We start from the raw sequence: 19,500 nt of genomic DNA, 5'->3' as shown, positions 1-19,500 counted from the left end.
GGATTTCAAATCAGCCTTTATGCACATTAAATATGTGAACAGTTAGTGCCTACAGTGGCCCCACACACAATGCAATCTGGTTGTTTGTGCAGTTCAACCAGATTTGTTGGGCGAAATTGGACTGATGTAGTGTTTCACTTGTTATTAAAAATGGCAGCACCAAAAAGATGAAGGTCCTGCTTCCAAATGAGAGGTTGGCTAATCACCAGTAAAGGAAGGGATTCTTTACAGTAAGGGCAGTCAAGATATGGAATTCACTGCCAGGGAAGGTTGTGATGGCAGATTCAATACATATGTTTAAGAAAGGGTTAGACAATTTTTTTTGCGGAAAAGTGTATCCAGGGATACGACCGTTAATTAAAATAAAGGATAGATGTGGATATAGGGTAAAAATAGGACTGCAATATTAGGCCTTGGGGGATTTTCACAATTGAAACAGATTGGCGGTTGCTTACTCTGGACCAATTTCAGTGAGGGATCGCAGGAGATCCAAAATAGGTTGAACTTGATGGACTGGTGTCTTTTTTCAACCTCATCGACTATGTTACTTTGCACACACAACAATGGGATTATTGGCTGCCCACTAAAATAAAATCTGATTTTACTCATTGAGATCGAACAGTTAGGGTGCTACACATGGCAATGTTTGACAAAATGACCAGATTGGCTGCATAATCTGCACGTGCATAGCCATCTTTACAACTGTGAAGGGCAGGTGTCAGGTCAGGACTCCTGAGACAGGAGCATTTTTCAAATATGGCTTTACTAAGCAAATGTGCAGGACCAGATAACACAGGAGTGAAGCAGGTCAGGTATAATGTAATCAGTACTTAGCCTGACACAGGGTCACAGAGTAAGCTGGCAGACTACATTCCCTCTTCTTAGTAGACAAGCTTGTACTGATTCTGGTAGGCGTTATAAGCTGGCCCAGTGTCTGGGCCAGCTTCTTGGAGAACACTTCTTGGAGAAGCAGCCACAACAGTTTGGAAACCTGCATTTTGTGCAGAAGGCATTTGGCAATGGTTCAAGCCACAAACCTTACAGAGTTACCACTCAAAAATAAGGCCTTCTGGACGTTCTTGTTTTAATTTTGCAATCTTGCTAAACTATTGAGCACTACCAATTAATACATTAATGATTTACTGAATTTTAATGTTAATTTGTGTGATTTACATTTTGATAAAAACTTTATAATTGTATTTTAGGCAACAGTAACATAATTCAAAAGAATCAAGTACTGGATAAATAATCAATACATGTTACAATGGCATTTACTTGGAAAATTATTTATTAAATCCCATGCTAATACTGTTAATAAATGAAAACATACAAAAATGACATATCAAAATATAACACAGATAAACTTTATGAACTGTGCAACTTCTGTAGTTGATTTAGTTGGTGAACTGTACGGTTTACTGCAATGCAAGGCTGAAATAGCCTTCTGATCACCTTGACAGCACAACGGGAGGCTGGTGTCACATTGTAATGATCTGACACCAAAGGATAGACATAACTATAGGGTTCAACTGGGTGTTTCATACTGGAATGACAACTGTTGCACTAAAACTCACTGTACGATAGGTCACTCTGGCAGCTGAAGTTCGTTAGCATCCCTTGGCTGTTCGGTGAACCCCCCCAGACCCAAGGCATTAGTGTGTTTGGTTGATAACTGCACACTTAACAATCATGGTCACCAGCTGTATTTGCAGCTAGGAAAATATTAAATCTGAACAAATTCCAGGGGGTAATTTTGACAAGCTGCGGGTTTGAAAAAGTGGAGATGTTGCCTATAGCAACCAATCAGATTGTAGCTGTCATTTTGTAGAATGTACTAAATAAATGAAAACTAGAATCCAATTGGTTGCTATAGGCAACATCCCCACTTTTTCAAACCCGCAGTTTAGTAAACTTACCTCCAGATTTTAATAATTCTCCGCCATCGGCGAAGTGGCCGTTTCTGGCTACTTGTTCTAGGAAATGGGCTTGTATAAGGCCATATTGTCTCGGCATTTAGCACAACACAAACTTAAAATACAAGTGTAACCCCCGCCAGGATGTTTCTGGAAACTTAAGTGGAGACAAAACATAAATTATTATGAATATCACCTTATTCATAAAGTGCCTGGTAGGAATGTGGTTAGCAGAGTATAGTTTTAAAGCCAGCGGACAATGAATGGTACAGTATAAATGTAGATATTTAGAGTTCAGTGCTGGATGAAAACTCAATCAAATGTCTCACTGTACAGGCAATGGTATATTCTCAGTCTCACTAACCCATAGCGGTCAGAGCCAGAGATATCATTTATGAGAGTGTGGTAAATAAATCTGATTGTGAGCTCAAAATCTGTGAAATTTCATATACTGTAAGAATTACATACACAATACAACCAAAGCATGTGACAACATGGTCTAAATTTTCCATAAACAATGGAAGCTTAACCTGTAAAAAAAAAAAACATTTTTATTCCAGGCTACCAACCATTACACGACCGGTTATGTACTCACACACACACACTTACCTGGAATGGCGGAAAACCTACTGTCATACATCGATAAAGAAAAAAAAAGTATTTATCCTATCTTAATGTCAGGACACTATATAGCTAGAGATTTTATTTTTAAGCACAAAGCGCATAAATTTAGAAAGCAAGATGAGGCTTGCACTGGCCAATGTGAGGAGCTGACCAAGGTGAGGGTACGGAATAGGCAGACCGGCGGTCCTTGTTTGGCGGATTAGAGAAGGGAAGTTGTGGAAATGAGATAAATGGCTGAAGAGGGGACATTGTCGGGGTGTTCCTTCAAGCGGCACACAGCCATATCCACTCCACAAAAGGATTTGATTGTCTTTGCGCTAGCTCTGAGCTGGAGGAGGTCAGATCTGATCCTATATGTGTAGCTCCTTTCAATTGCATTTCGGTGGAGTGGCACAATTATAGGCGCACTTAGACCAATGTAAAAACAAAGCTTCAAACACACAAAAGTGTCCCATGTAATAAAGACAATGTTCCCTCAATGTCATGATTCATTAAAGCCATTAGAGAATATGAATGAAAGGGGTGGTTTTAAAGTAGTGACCTCTACACCTAGGCACAGTTCCAGTCTCCCAAACCTTCATGTCCAGGACGGACCATACAGACGCACCACTTCAAAACCAAGGCGTTCCAGGCTTTGCATGAATTGCAAACATTGGTTCACACAAAATGGCTGCCACCACTGTGTGCCAGGTGAAGAGAACACGCATGAAATACATGCTTAATGACAGGGAAATTTGTCCAGATGCAGGAATATATCATATATATCTGATATTTTTCAATTTTAATTGATCTGCTGACCACAGCTATAATACATAATTTAAGATATATTTTAAATATTTTCTTAAGGGGTTAATCTAACAAGTTTGACAAGTAAACCATTTCCTACACATGACTTGTGTGTATAGAAGTGTGATATAAAACACACAACAATTACTCTTAAAAGAAAAGATAGGAGTTTGGTGTGGTTTTTACATGTCGAATCCTTATTTTGATTTTACCACCATAATTTGTTTAGCTCACAAGAAAATCCATATGCAGTACCCACTGAGCCACCAATCACAGAAAAAAATGAAATTATGTTAATCAACGTGGCCTTTATCTTGTGTAAATCTATGTACAAGAATAATACACTCCATGAAGTAACATGTAGGCATTTGTCATCAGTAACTTAGAACTTAACCTTGAAAGGAAAAAAAAAAAGAGAAACTAAAAGTTTCTGTAATATACATAATGACCACTAGGTGTCCCCATTGTTTTGGAGAGCTGACAATAGAGATAAGTACAAATAAAAAAACACTGCCTAACAGTTCACCACTAGGGGGCTAAATACTGCAAACGGTAAGGCTTTGTTTAAATATTCCAGAAATAAAAATTAGTCTGATTGGAGAAGTCGTAATTAAATGGAGAGCAGAGTTTGCTGACAATGTTTTGATAACAAGTGATCTGTCTCAATTCCAGTAACTCCAAATATTTGAAAGGCAGGCTGTCGTTGGTAGGGAGAAGGTTACAGTGAAGTGGTTATGGTGCTGTGAACAAGCAGAAAAGGAACATGCAGTTTCTTGGCTGTGGTTTGATCCTCATTTACTGTCCTCCTCCTTTCTCATACTGCGCCAGGCAATTCAACAGTCTTCTAGGAATAGCGTGCAAGTTTGTTGTAATTTTGATCCAGATTTCTACACAGACACATCGACAACGTCATGACAAAGAGCTGGGAAAGAGACAAGAGGTCAACAAGTTAGAGATTGCTGAAGGAATATCTCTGCAAGCCCTTAGGACTGCCGTCATTTTGCAACAGTCAGAGCTCACACCTACATTTGCAGAGAAAGCGTACTGTATACTGTAATACAGAGGTAGGCACCATGTGGTTCTCCTGGTCATGTGTAACGACAAAACCCAGGGTACCGGAAAAGCCACGGTTTGCCCGAGCCTGTTGTAGGTACCACTAACAAAGTCATCACTACAAAACAAACCAAGGGCAGGCCCTCACTGAAGAGCATCAATTATTGCTGGTGGCAATGTCTACGGAAAGTTAAAGTAGACGACAGCTAGAATCTAATTGGTTGCTATAGGCAACATCTCCACTTTTTCAAACCCGCAGTTTAGTAAATCTAGCCCTAAAACTACCAAACTAAGTATGTCATTTACTTCTCATTTGCCCTTCAGCCCTCCTCAGTGATGTTATAATGTAGCCTGTGTTTAAACAACACTAACTTAAGGCTTCCCTGCAGGACAGGACGATAACCTTGTGGAACTGGCCTCTACTAGCAGTCTTGGTAATTCATGAAAACTCAGCTCTGATTATGCAAAAAATGACATTTCAGGAGACAGCAAGCCAAGAAGGCAGCAGAAAGGGATCATAGGAAACATCTAGTAATAGATCATACTCTATATATATATTAATAAAAACCTTAAGTATACAAAAACAATGGAAACAGATGCAAAGGAGCGAATGAACATGATAATTCAAATTATGGCAGTCTTGCACCAAGGCCCTATATACTTTAGTTATGCTGCTGCCAAATGTTATTTGTATACATATTCCTTACTTAGTTTTGTGCAAAAGATTAAATAACCTGACACACATAGGAAGAAGTACCTAAGTAATAAAAGGGAGGAGGTATACAAGACAAATACAAGAAAAATAAAAAAGAGAGGGTTAAGCAGGATAAATGATCAGCACACTCAGGATGACATGATTTATACTGATTTCCATCACAAAATGCACAGTGGGAAGGAGGAAGCACTTCTAACATTATAAGACAAGTAAACATATGCAAACCAAAAAAGAGGATTAAATTTGCTCCGGTTCAAACCATGTTACAATGTAACAATTAGTTTATTATTTTGCACGAAAGGAAAGTACTGGCTCCTTTTTTATGTAGCACACAAAGCTATCAAGCTTTATTTTTGCAGTGAAATTGATAGCTGATCTACGGAATGCCCTACCCCAACTATAATTCTGTCCCCCACATATTAACTTTACCTCCCCCTTCAATGAAACATGGTTTTGCCCTTGTGAAAAGTTTATATATCTATAATATAAATGCTTAGTGGCGTGTGTTAGTCTGTCTGTGTGTGTGTGTGTGTGTATGTGAAAAAAAAAAAAAACCAAGCTGCAGCGCCACCTGCTGGGCGGAGTTATACACTGACCTACTAAATTCTTAGTGTGGAAAAAAAATTCAGAAAGGGCTGAAATTTGGTATACTAAGATGTTTTAAATTTGTTAATTTAATTTGTTAATTGTTAAAAGTGTTTATAAAGATTTAAAAAAAATATATATATATTTCTTGAAGGAGAAGTGACAGTGGGGAGTGGTTGGTGGTTGAGGCCTGGGCTATGGCCCAAATACATGACAAGAACCTTTTTAACACCTTAAGTAGCTTGATTTGACTAGAATGCATGAGTATCATGCACGGGTTAACTTGTATATATATATATATATATATATATATATATATATATATATATATATCAGAGAACTTTCCATTGTTTTGAATGTTTGCAATTACTTCATCAGTTTATTTGATCAGACCTAGCAGGCAGCATGTCCCCTAATGGGGCCCATTGTTGTTTAGGAACACACTTTTGTTTTAAATGTGATGCTATTTTTCCATTCTGGCCCAGCTCTGTGTTCATCTCATCTCGGGTTTTGTCAACATCAGTTAACTATTAAAACCATTTGGCAGAAATCCTCGTTCACGGGGCTGATGTAATAAGAAAAGTGTGCACTCTCTTCTGTACATGACATTATGTGGCTGGGAATTGGGAGACTGAACCTTTCAGAGTTGGGAGTCCGACTAGAACATAAAGTATGTTTTATGTGTGTGCAGCTGGTATGAGGGAATCCTGTGTCCTTGTTCTTTATTAGCGGCCTCATTTGAAATATTGAAACATGTAAAACCTGTCAAGTGTTACACAATTGGCGTAACAAGCAGGGTTGTCATGCAATGTAGTCACAAACATGAATTTACTGTCATGTAGCTTATGCCGCTAATGTCTCTTTCCACTCAGTGCTGTATATAGGATATATTAAAGTGTCACTGTATTAAAATTTTAAAAGCGATATAAAAGATAAAAGACTAACCAGACTAAGCACCTATGTGCCTTCCTCTGTGCTTGCACACACCTACTGACACTCGAGAGTCTACCTACACCAAAATTTTGGTCCTAGATGGTGGCTGTACCGCCGGCCTCTAAACTTGACGTGATTGGCTGCAGCACTTGTTCAAAGTTATGTTCAACAAAGCCTGTCCCACCACCCTTAAAACCAGCTAAGGAACTGTATTGAATTTTTTACACAATTGCTTTTACCTTGCCAATATTCCGTATAAAAGTCTCTGTAGGACAAGGACATATCACAAGTAAATATCACAGGAAATAATAAACAATACTTAATAGTGGGTTACTTTCCTCGATTCTGAGTTTCAGGTCATTGGATTGTCACTATATTAAATACCTTAGGATATTGTATTTACAAATATTATTGCAAAATATTTTTCAAAAGTATTTCTGTAAAGGCAAACTCTCTACACACACACACAAAGAAGAACTATCGACAATTGTTGTATATATTCCAAAAGTCAGCTACAAATATTTTTTCCAGGCACATGTAAAACAAACAAAATGAGCACCACAAACAATTCAAACATCTATACAACACGATTGTGACAGTCTCCATTTAGTTTGGGTATGTGAACAATTATAAAGCTGTGCAAGCATTTCAGTGATTGTTTAGCTGTTCTGATTTGATGTTTTATTTATAATCAAGAAAATCCATGTGTTGTTAGTTTGAAAAGTATCGTATGTTATTATAAAAACATTATTAGTAATCACTGCAACTCAGAATTGAGGTCTCATGAGAAGATCTCATGTGAGAGTGGAAGGAATATTTGACATACAGAAGTCCGCCAATCAAACATGAGAGATAATGTATAGTAGATATAAAAACAAATTTAAAGAAAATAATGTTAACATTAGTCATTTTTGGGGGCATATAACTTATCTCATAACTCCGGTGCCTTATGGACATTACCAGGCATTTTCTTGACTGCTTGTGGATTAAAGTAGATACAGTTCAAGTGTAAGACAGCATGGTGGCTTAGTGGTTAGCACTTCTGCCTCACAGCACTGGAGTCATGAGTTTGATTCCTGACCGTGGCCTTTTCTGTGTGGAGTTTGTATGTTCTCCCCATGTTTGTGTGGGTTTCCTCCCACACTTCAAAAACATACTGGTAGGTTAATTGGCTGCTATCAAAATTGACCATAGTCTGTGTTTCTGTCTGTCTGTGTGTGTTAGGAAATTTAGACTGTAAGCTCCAATGGGTCAGGGACTGATGTGGATGAGTTCTCTGTACAGCGCTGTGGAATTAGTGGCGCTATATAAATAAATGATGATGATGATGACCATGGTCTTCTCTGGGTTGAGTTTGTGTGTTCTCCCCGTGTTTGTGGGGGTTTTCTCTAGTTTCCAGGCTGCTATTAAATTGACCTTAATCTCTGTCGGTCTGTATGTATGTTAAGGAATTTAAACTGTAAGCCCCAATGGGGCAGGGACTGATGTGAGTTCTCTGTACAGCGATACAGAATTAGTGGTGCTATATAAATAGATGATGGTGATGATAAACATACTAATAATGGGTCACACAAAGTGTCTCTCTCCAGGTCACCAACTCTGGTGACCCAATAATCTAAATTGCAGCAAGAGACTGTGAGATTAAGATTTCTATAGTGTGAAAACACTATCCTTTGTATCTATTGACTTAAACTATCATTACAATGCTTTATTTTATTAGTATACTATTTATACTGTTGCTATAACACAGTCACGGCTTAGGGAACACAATTGCCCATGGTCTTCCATTTTGGGGGTCATGAAGAGTTTAAACTGGAACAAAGATTTATGATTCACACATTGCTATTTATTCAAGGATTTCTCGCTTTGTTTAGTCTTGTATTGGGTTGCAGCCAATAGATTTTAGATTTTAAGGGCCAAACCAATGTTTCTGCCATTGGATGACTATCAGTTTAGACCCTGGAGATACGTAATACATTCTTTTTACCATCTGTGTTCTAGGATTTGCCCAGAAATGGCAGCGTGTGCATAGGTCACAGAACAGAGAAGTGGAAGAGAGAACATTTCTGAATATCTGTCCCACCCGCCGTCATGTGCAGCTGAGGTTCACAGCATGCAGTGCGGAGATAAGGGGTCAGCGCCACTAGGAAACCAGAAAGAGGAACACAAAACAGGCTGTGTAGTCCTGAAAGAGAGAGGAACATTAGAGAGCAGGTGTGTTTACACAAGAGGCGCAGGGCATTGTTTTGGAGAAAAAAGAAAAAAGTATAGAATGAATCTGTAACTTCACGCTGAAGTGGTTTCGTTTGCTAAAAAAACGAGCACGCTGGTTGTGCTAACCGTAAACAATGTCATTAACGCTTAATTAAAGGGGTTCATCCGTTGAGCCTTTATGTGTGGACGGTCTGTACAACTCGTACATCTGCATTGTGTGCCGTTAGTTAACGATCATTACAATCATCATCATCATTTATTTATATAGCGCCACTGATTCCGCAGCACTGTACAGAGAACTCAGTCACATCAGTCCCTGCCCCATTGGAGCTTACAGTCTAAATTCCCTAATATAGACACACACTCACACACAGACAGACAGAGAGGGAGAGACTAGGGTCAATTTTAATAGCACCTAAATAACCTACAAGTATGTTTTTTGGAGTGTGGGAGGAAACCGTTAGGGGTCATTTTCCGGGGAGGCCCATTGAATCAACTTGCAATGTAGGTTTAAAGGGCCTTTATAGGGGAGAGTTCCAGCTATAATGGACATACACTATGGACCTCATTTAGAGTCGGACGCAAACTCTGTGTAAGAAGTGTAATAGTGGGAGTGTGCCGCAGCTTGGTAGGGTATTATGAGTGGCAAGCAACCCCAGTCGTGTCCCACTCGTAATACCCTATCGAGCTGCGAGCAGTTCCTGCAGCTAGCTAACCGCTTGCGCCACCTAATTCCTGCCGCACAGCTTTAGCCCTGTTTTGACGTGTGTTGCGTCTGCGCCTCACTGCGACTAGGATGTATTTACATGGTCACGCCTTCAAAATTCCGCGTTCCTCCCATTCTCTCATAGTGAGTCGCAAGCTGTCGTAAATGTTAACTGCGTCCAAGATGCAGGCGGATTTGGTGCTTGCTGCACATGTGTGATAGTGTTTTTTTATTGGATGCGCCTAAAACGGACTTTGCGTCCGACTCTAAATGAGGTCCTATATGTAAAAGAACTAATCCACCCTCATGTTTGACATGACTGATATACTGTCTTAACAGCATTATAGGCCTCCGGGCAAAGCAGTTCACTGGGGCTCTACACATACTAACTATACAGTACAATTACTACGTGTACTTGGCTTTCGTCAAGATATGAATTAGCAACAGCAAGATGGCGTGTACAGATAAAAGTTGATACTGAGGTGATTAATCCACCTAAACAATTTACTAAGGAGGGTTTGAAGGTTCTGAATAACTATCCCGGCATAATATACTGAAAAGTTGGCAAGAATATGGGGCCCCTATGCTCGTGGGGCCCCCGGGCAACTGCCCAGCATGCCCATGCGTTAAGATGGCCCTGCTGATATACCAGCAGTAAACAGAGGGAGAAAAGGTCAATATATGAAATGTTTCATTGAGCATGCTAACTTTCCAGCTGGAGTCAAACTATTTAGACAAATAAAACACAACCCTTAGAAAAGTAGAGGTAAAAAGACTATATATACTTTGTATATGCCTATGCAGCAATTTTATTGCTGAACTCAGAACTTTCTTCACACATAGAACACACACAGCAAAAAAACATCACACAAGACATAACCTGACGGGGAAGAAAAGAATATCATCTGAGGAACTTCTCATTAGTCTTTTCTCTAGCGTCAAAGCCAGCATGTGGCCCATGAACTGCAGGAACTGAGAAGCAAGTTACAAAGTCGGTTAGTAGTGTTCGTTCTCGTCCGTTGCCGCTGTGGGAGAAGGAAGGTGGGGAGAGCCTCACAGGATAATGTAAATATGCTACACAAGAAACGTCTGCTAGGAAATGAATACCCACAACAGCAGATGTGTGCTGATTTCCTGTACAATGCGTAAAAATAATGTGCAAAAAAAAAATATGCCAGCAGGTCATGCAGCCATTAAGCAGTAAAGCTTCCTCCCTGTACAGTAAATATCTCTAACACAGCATGCAACTTCCTCAACGAACCAGGAAGGTGAATGTTAACATATAGGGCCTGATTTATTAAGGATAGCAAAAAAAAGAGTAACTTTGCACCTTGACAAAACCATATTGCATTGGAGGGGGGGGGGGGGATTTAAAATGTGATGGCAGATTTATAGTCGGGGTAGGGTTTGTCCTAGATCAACTTTAAATTTCAGTGTACAAATAAAGCTATTGAGTATTTGTGTGTTACATGAAAAAGCAGCCAGTATTTATCGTATGTGCAAGATAATAAATAATTTGCACCCCTTGCGTTGTAACATGGTTTTGTCCAGGAGAAAACTTACTCCTTTGCCTTACTTTCCTTAATGAATCAGGCCCATAGTGTATGTTGGTTAAAGCCTACATTAATGATAAATGAATAGGGAGGCTTAAGGCCAAATAATTATGCAGCTGGCACTGTATAGAGATCAATTTATACATATCCTCTTTTAAAAAGTGTACAATCACAGTAAGGACATTGTAAGTCCAAAAGGAGTACAGCCACCAGATATAACCCATGGATCTCCCACTGCCATAGAACCAGAGAATGTTGGGCTTTGTAGTTCTGCAACGAATGAAGAGGTTCAGGAGGACATGGCAAAACTTCTATATAGTATGGAAGAGAAACAATTGAGGTACATTATTACAGTATTACCAATACTGTGTAAGAGAAAAGGACACCAAATAGGTGCCCAGTAATTCCTTAATAAACGGCCAAACTACAATCTTATTTTTGGTCAATAATAAGAAATAAAACTATTTTCAAGAGATAAGGTTGGAGAGCAATAATGGCAGATGCCATCTGTTTTGGAACTTAAACCCATTGTTAATACTGAGACAGGGAATAATCAGCCACTTAGGCTTGCCATTGCCTTTCCTGCAGTATTCAGAGGCCATTAGTCTTTTATCACAAGAAGACAGCAGACTCCATTCCAATATCTGGTCTAGTGAATGTTATAAGTGCACTTACATGTCTACTAGCATATTATTCCATACTTGCCAACTCTCCCGGAATGTCCGGGAGACTCCCGCATTTTGAGAGAGTCTCCCGGACTCCCGGGCGAGTGTGGCAAAATCCCGGATCTGCCCACTTCCTAGTGAAGTGGGCAGAATTAGGTCACAAACGCCGCGATTCCTGGTGAATCGCGGCGTTTGGCCCCGCCCCCTCTGTCAAATGACGCATTTTGCGTCATGACGTCATGGGGGCGGGTCCAAAATGACACGGATTTTGGAGGCCCGCCCCCCCATGACGCCCACCTCCCCCGCAGGCTCCCGGATACCAACATTGTAAAGTTGGTAAGTATGTATTATTCTGATTGGTCAGTCAAAATGATGTGGTACCTACCTCCAACAAGGCAATACCTATGCACACTCCGACAATGCAGATGATGTTATTTATAATAAAGCTCTGAATGCTGTTCATGCAGCCCTAAAAAGAGAATAAATGTAAAATAAACAGTTAAGAACGAATAGTGCTCAAAGAAGTGAGACAATATTGTATTTTACTGTCTATTTACAAACATAATGACATGGGCTGTTAAACCAACTACATCCTACACAATTAAAGGCCCTCCATTTTTTTCAAAACAGCATTCCCAGTAATTTGGTCAATTTTCCCCGACCTTCTACTTCCCCTTAGTGAAGCCATGGGAACTGCATGATGATAGAGTTGTACTAGGGCCACCTCTGTTTCTGTGGTGTAGCCCCTGCAAAACTTTACTGGGGCCACCTATGTTTCTGTGGTGTAGCCCCTGCAAAACTTTACTGGGGCCACCTCTGTTTCTGTGGTGTAGCCCCTGCAAGACTTTCTCGTTCTCTATTTTGGCATTGGAGAGGTGTATGAGCAGGAGAACCAATAGAAATCTGAAGCACCACCATTGTTCTTGTCTTTTCAAATGAAGGCCCCATTTAGAGTTGAACAGAAGTCAACCTGTGTAGCGTAAATGATGATACATTACTGTGCATGTCCTCAAAAGAGTTTTGCGTTTGTGTCTGTAGGCATCCTGTCCTGTGTATACGACTTCTTACACTTACAGATGCAAGCGGCTGAGATGCGCCCTCAGCATACTATGTACAATGTCTTTGTTTTGGACGTATACAACTCTACATAAGGCCCTGTGTGTGCAAATTGCTCCTATCCCTACCAATATTTTCACCACTTCTCTTTGACACTACAGGTAGGATAACTTTATGTTGTTAACGGATGCCTGTTATCAGTGGAGGATAATGGGAGAGAGAAGAAAGTGGGAGGAGCCAATTGCAACACCAAGAACCAGTCATGGCTGCCATCTGTGTGCAAGAATTCACTGTTTATAAGAGCAGGGTTCTACCCAACGATACAACTTAATAACAGACACTATTTTGGAATGTGTTTTTCCTACACACAACGCCAATAAAGAAAAAAAATCTGAGGTAAAAATCATTTTAAAATTATGTATAAAAATAATGTGCAATAAAGTGATTGTTTAATATTATGGCTACAAGAGACCTCCGTTACTTTTCATAGTGGGTTTATTTAACTCTAAAGCTTTATTGTGATTCTCCCATGTTGTATACCTAAGATTAAAGTTATGCAGCTCTCTGCAGTCTCCAACTAAGGCTACTTACTATTTGGTACACAGGCCACTTCTCCCCGTCTTTAGCCGTGCAGAATCCCCCGTGGGCCTCGAAACTTTCTGTAACATTATCGGTGTCGTTGATGTTTGTATAGTGAAAGAAGGCAGACAGATTCCTGCAGGAGCAGGGGTACAGCTTGACCGATGAGTTTTCATAGATCATTTGATTCTTCAACCAATCTTCCGGGGCGTACCAGCCACAGCACCCGATCTATAAAGTACAACACGGGAGGTACATTTTGAAGCAGGGACACTTTGAAATGAGCCATTGGAAAAATAAATAAATAATTGTTTACACTTTTTTTTATACACAGTGGTTGCAGACGCCATTTTGTGGGCTTGACCAATATTCATGGGAATGCCACTTATACATTCACTAGTAAAGATGACATTACAGAAGCACTTCATGCCCAACATCATCATCACCATTCGTTTATATAGCGCCACTGATTCCGCAGCGCTGTACAGAGAACTCATTCACATCAGTCCCTGCCCCATTGGAGCTTACAGTCTAAATTCCCTAACATACACAGAGAGAGATAGAGACTAGGGTCAATTTTGATAGCAGCCAATTAACCTAGTAGTATGTTTTTGTAGTGTGGGAGGGAACCGGAGCACCCGGAGGAAACCCACGCAAACACAGGGAGAACATACAAACTCCACACAGATAAGGCCATGGTCGGGAATTGAACTCATGACCCCAGCGCTGTCAGACAGAAGTGCTAACCACCGAGCCACCGTGCTGCCCATGCATGGCACCGGTTGCAAGTGAACTGGTACTGCATTCTCACGCATATTGGTTTAGCACACAAAATGGCTAACTCCACTGTAGACAACAGGTGCTCTTTGTGGCAGCTTAACCATAGTAAATGTTTCTGGTGGGTAGACAAAATTGTTTGTAACCCCATTGTGCCACTGCATAGGAGCGTCACTTCAGTGGGTAAGAACGTTTATTCTACACTAATTCAGGAAAAGATATAAAGGACAAAATTACTATATTTTAGAGCCTAAACAGTGTTTATCCCCAATACAAAATTTTGGTCATGTATTATATAGTGTATGCACATTTCTATGTTTTTTGCACTACCGATTGAATGATGCATTCCACTATGGAACATAACTTCAATAATGGGTGATGTCATACCAGAGGAAGGGACTTGTGTTTATTTAAGTGCAAAAAGACTGACAGATGGGTGGGTGGTTAAGCAGTCACCTGATGCATTTGGCAAAACACAAGTGTAACTTATAATTTCCATTCAGTACCTGTTCTTGTGTAAAATCCCAATTTTCTTCCATATCTGTTTGGTTTTTATGGATTCCATAGTTCTTTATGATGTCTTTCACAAATTCCCCCATTGTGTTTTTCAACTGGAGAGAAACAACCAAATTAACTGTGACCATTAAATAACAATCAAAGCCAGAATATGACAGAAATTATATAATAAATGCTATCTATTACTGAGCTGAAAAACATATATGAAATAAATTGTGCATTTTTTTATCTGTATTTTTAAGAAAACATTGTCTACTAGAAGCAGCTAGAACAGGTGTTGTGAAACTACAAGTCCCAGCATACCCTTCCAGCAATAAGCTGCTATATATTGGCAAAGCATGCTGGGACTTGTAGTTTCACAAACACCTGGAGTGCCCCAGGTTAGCCAAGCCTGAGCTACAAGCTTAATGCTACCTTAAACTAATGCATGTACGTATTGGGACCTGAATTTTAATGAGTTATATAGCATATTATATATAACACAGCACAACACGGTTAGTGTCACCAAACTGGGTGCATCCAGTTTGTAACAATGCAAAGTGTGTAGAAGATATCTCATATAGCATATCATATATACATATGTCAGCACTTACAGTATTTCTCTGTGTATATGCCAGCACTCCCACAGTAATCTGAGTTGCAAACAACAGAAGAAGGAATGCAAAATACTAAAAAGGTAGATAAAAAAAAAGTAGTAATTAACATTACAACTGGAACATAGCTTTTCTGAACAAAAAAAACCAATACCGACACACAATGACACATAGGTATACACTCCATGGGGTATATTTATAAAACTACGGGTTTGAAACAGGGGAGATGTTGCCTATAGCAACCAATCAGATTCTAGTTATCATTTATTTAGTGCATTCTACAAAATGACAGCTAGAATCTGATTGGTTGCTAAATATATCCCTATATTTCAGCATCACTGCCAGGAACATTCGTCCTCATGATAGATATCATATGTGGGGGACCTGCAATGTTTGAAAAGTTATATATGAATATATTTTTTTATTTTCCTGTAAACGATGACTTAAAATAAAAAACAGTTCATGGATCTATCACATCATTTAACATTTATCCTACAATTTTATGGGTTGTTAAGAATGGTCTGTTGGTAGACGCTTGTTGTGCAACATTAATAAAAAAAACAAAACAACATTTCTTTATTTTTATTTTTTTTTGGGAACAGTGGGCCAGTGGGGAGTTTCATTTGCATATGGTGACCATGCCTAAGGTTGATTGTATTAAGGAGCAGAATTGAAGTATTACAGAATATAAGAACGGGTGTATATCTGTGAAGAGAGACCTTGTGTAAACAGACATATAGCTGCTTTGCAGTCAGACCACTTAACCATTGAGCCACTCCATAGCCCCTCAGACTTCTTGAAACTAACAATGAAAGGTATGATTTCTTTCCGTGCACAAACTGCAAGTAAAAGATAGACATTGGGGAGCTGATTCATTAAGGAAAGTAAGGCAAAAAAAGGAGTAAGTTTTCTCCTGGATGAAACCATGTTACAATGCAAGGGGTGCAAACTGGTTTATTATTTTGTACACAAGATAAATACTGGCTGTTTTTTCATCTAGCACACAAATACTTGATAGCTTTATTTGTACACTGAATTTAAAAGTTGTACTAGGACATGTCCTACCCCAACTATAGAATATCAATTTGTAATGCATTCTTATATGGCCTTATACTGCACAGATGCTTGTGCATAGTCTACAGTCTGTTGTGTGTATCTCATACAGTAAGTAACGTTTAGGCAGAACATACTTCGTTCAAATCAAAACGTATCTTAAAATACATTTGAATGCGGTCATAACTGCGCACAAGTTCCGTGGTCTTTCATAAAACGCAACTTGTGTCCGGACCTGGGTCAGGCCCTAAGAGAGAAAGTTTGTATAACTACTTTAAAACACCTTTAGAAGTGCTGGGACTCGTCCAATCGAAAAAGAGCCATTTTCCATTAAAGAATACTTTGGCTAAAGAAGACAAGTGATGTAGTAAAGATTCCCCCAGCTTCTGGAGTTTCCTTATAAACCACTAGGGTTTTCCTCGTCTGCCACATCTGAATAGTGTTACTGGGACAGAAAAGAACTTTTTCACTTCTCTATTTCATTACTGATGCATCCGTTAATCAGTCAACTGCAACTGGTATACAAACAGACATACGCATCCCGTGTGCTCCCAAACACTGTTTGTTTTCTGATAGTTTTCTAAAAAATGTATTGCAAAATAGCATTTGAAAGTAACATGTTATTATGGTATACTGAAATGAATCACAGCAAAGTAGTAACGCTAAGAGGGGAGTCATCACAGAGATGCGCGAAGCAGCCACATACTCAGTCTCAAACTACTTTGACAAATCGGTTCTAAAATTCAAACGTTTGTGTGAATTGCTCAAATTTTAGGTTGATTAAAAATTAGAACAGGTTCAAACATATTTGAGCCATGCAAACCGTCTCCAACACATTCAAGCTAAATTTTATATATTTTGCCGTTATTTAACTGTGAATGGAAAACTTTGAACAGTTTTAATTTGTTTTTTAATTAATATTAAATATGTGTTTAAAAATAACTAACATTAATTGTACAGTGAACGCAAACGTGAACTTGGAAGGTGAGCCGCTATTTCTGAATCACAAATTCGGATCAGATACCGCGAACATGTCTGTGGCCGTCGAATATCAAACTGGTTCAGAGAAAATCACTATTCACAGATATCTTGCTCACAAGCCTACAGTGTCACAAAACCATTTACTGACTGTTATAGATATGTATGAATGATAATAAGCCCTTACCGTCCTCTAAATTATTTTCTCACTGACAGATTAACAATTCAATTTTAAATGACTGTGAAATGTCTTGATGGATTGCAACTCTGCCAAGTGTAAACCAATGGCAACTATAATACAAGTTTTGCCTATAAAGACATTGCCGTTTTAAATTTGCCCTACAAAGTCGCAGAATATCGGCGACTTACAAAAACCGCAGTTTAATACATTTACCCCCAGAAGTCTTAAGCCAGGGGGAGGAAAAAGGTAGGAGACATCTCTTCAATTTCTTTCCGAAATATAAAATATTCCCATGAATTTTGCATTAAACCGCTTGAAATTCTCCTACTATTCAAAAATTATAGGTCTACAGATTTCATTTTACATGGTTCAGGTTTGATTTAAGTGGTTACAAAGCTAATCCCAAGACACAATGGATCTCAGTTTACAATTCTTAACCAATTCCAGATGACCTAACACAAGTTCTCTGGCTCCGACACTTTTCCTCTGAAGAAACTGCAGAGTTTTGGAGCTTACATCCAATATGACTTAGAGACTGACCTACCCAGATGGCCTCCATATCTTACTGTGGCAGTCAAATGAACACCATACCTAGAACTGGATTGAGAGCAGATGCTAAAGAACGTCACTAAATGCATTTTATGCACTGCTGCCAATTGTCCCTGGTTTTATTAGTACAATATTTAAAGTTCTGTCTGCCCCTGGTAGATTTAGTCCCTGAAACTTTTATATTTCAACCCACTGAACAGTAGTACTTATTTGATCTGTATGGTGGCTTTGAGCCCCTTATTCCAATTTCCATGTCATGCAGATACTACCTTGTGGAATTAGTTTTGGGGGTATATTTACTAAACTGCGGGATTGAAAAAGTGGAGATGTTGCCTATAGCAACCAATCAGATTCTAGCTTTCATTTGTTTAGTACATTCTACAAAATGACAGCTAGCATCTGATTGGTTGCTATAAGCAACATCTCACCTTTTCAAACCCGCAGTTTAGTAAATATATCTCTTGGTCTCTACCGTGTATAGTAAATAACCAACTTACCGCAATAAGTTACATAAATAGTAGTGCTAATAGTTATTGACATATGTAAATTGTTTGGAAAAAAACATAGCACTTATCTTGCTAAGAAAAATAGCTATTGAATAAATTATATCCTGAAATTTGAACTTCAGTTGCTTAAAAATATGGTTTGGTTTCTTGAGAGGCTGAACGTGAACTCTACTGAGGTAGGGTCATCAATTGCCAGCAGACAGGGAGCTTTAATACAGTAGTAATCCATGTGTTTGCAGTTGGGATGGGCTAATGGTGATCTAATTGTCAGAACATAGCACTGTGGTTTAGAAAACCACAGCAGTATGCTGAGCAATATGGAACTCGGAAATTTTTGGTTTGTTGCTTGGGAGGCCGGTATGAACTCCAGTGGAATAGGATTAAGAGCGGCCTGGAGTGTAAATCCAACACAAATGTTTGGGTACATCAGTGGAGCGCTATAATGTCTGGTTTCCACTACAGGAAGCTACAAGGAGCACTGCACCATATCACATTATATTCTCCTGAGTGGTATGGAGAGCACTGGAGGAAGGAAAAACCAACAACAGATCAAGTGCAAATTTAAACAATAGGATAAAGGAATAACATGCATTATGACACAACTTAGCTTACAGTCTAAATTCCCTAACATACACACACAGACTGAGAGAAACTAAGGTCAATTTAATAACAGGCAATTATCTTACTAGTATGTTTTTGGAGTGTAGGAGGAAACCCACGCAAACACGGGGAGAACATACAAACTCCACACAGATAAGGCCATGGTCGGGAATCGAACTCATGACCCCAGTCCTGTGAGGCAGATGTGCTAACCACTAAGACACCGAGCTGCCCATAACCAATTCCTGCAAACCCGACCAGAAATGGGAGCACCAGGACTACACTCAGGGCAATCATTTCTAAATCCCCTTTAATACGTTTGCCCACTGGATAAAACTATGTTTCATTTGTGTAAGATTTTTACT

General features: G+C 39.2%; 1 protein-coding gene across 1 annotated transcript in view; it reads right to left on the bottom strand.

Annotated features, from left to right (window-relative positions):
- Positions 1-1,270: 1,270 nt before the first annotated feature.
- LOC142107600 (leukocyte antigen CD37-like) overlaps positions 1,271-19,500 on the bottom strand; it is a 73,520-nt gene continuing 55,290 nt past the window's right edge. Inside the window, exons 5-9 of the mRNA XM_075191120.1 lie at positions 15,269-15,343; positions 14,666-14,770; positions 13,395-13,613; positions 12,133-12,216; positions 1,271-4,245 (exon numbers count right to left, since the gene is read on the bottom strand). Of these exons, the coding sequence (XP_075047221.1) occupies positions 4,168-4,245; positions 12,133-12,216; positions 13,395-13,613; positions 14,666-14,770; positions 15,269-15,343 (561 nt within the window). The 3' untranslated portion in view covers positions 1,271-4,167. The remainder of the gene's footprint in view (positions 4,246-12,132; positions 12,217-13,394; positions 13,614-14,665; positions 14,771-15,268; positions 15,344-19,500) is intronic.

This window comes from Mixophyes fleayi, chromosome 11 (genome assembly GCF_038048845.1).
Source record: "Mixophyes fleayi isolate aMixFle1 chromosome 11, aMixFle1.hap1, whole genome shotgun sequence".
Lineage (NCBI taxonomy): Eukaryota > Metazoa > Chordata > Amphibia > Anura > Limnodynastidae > Mixophyes > Mixophyes fleayi.
This window is presented reverse-complemented; position numbering and strand designations above follow the sequence as displayed.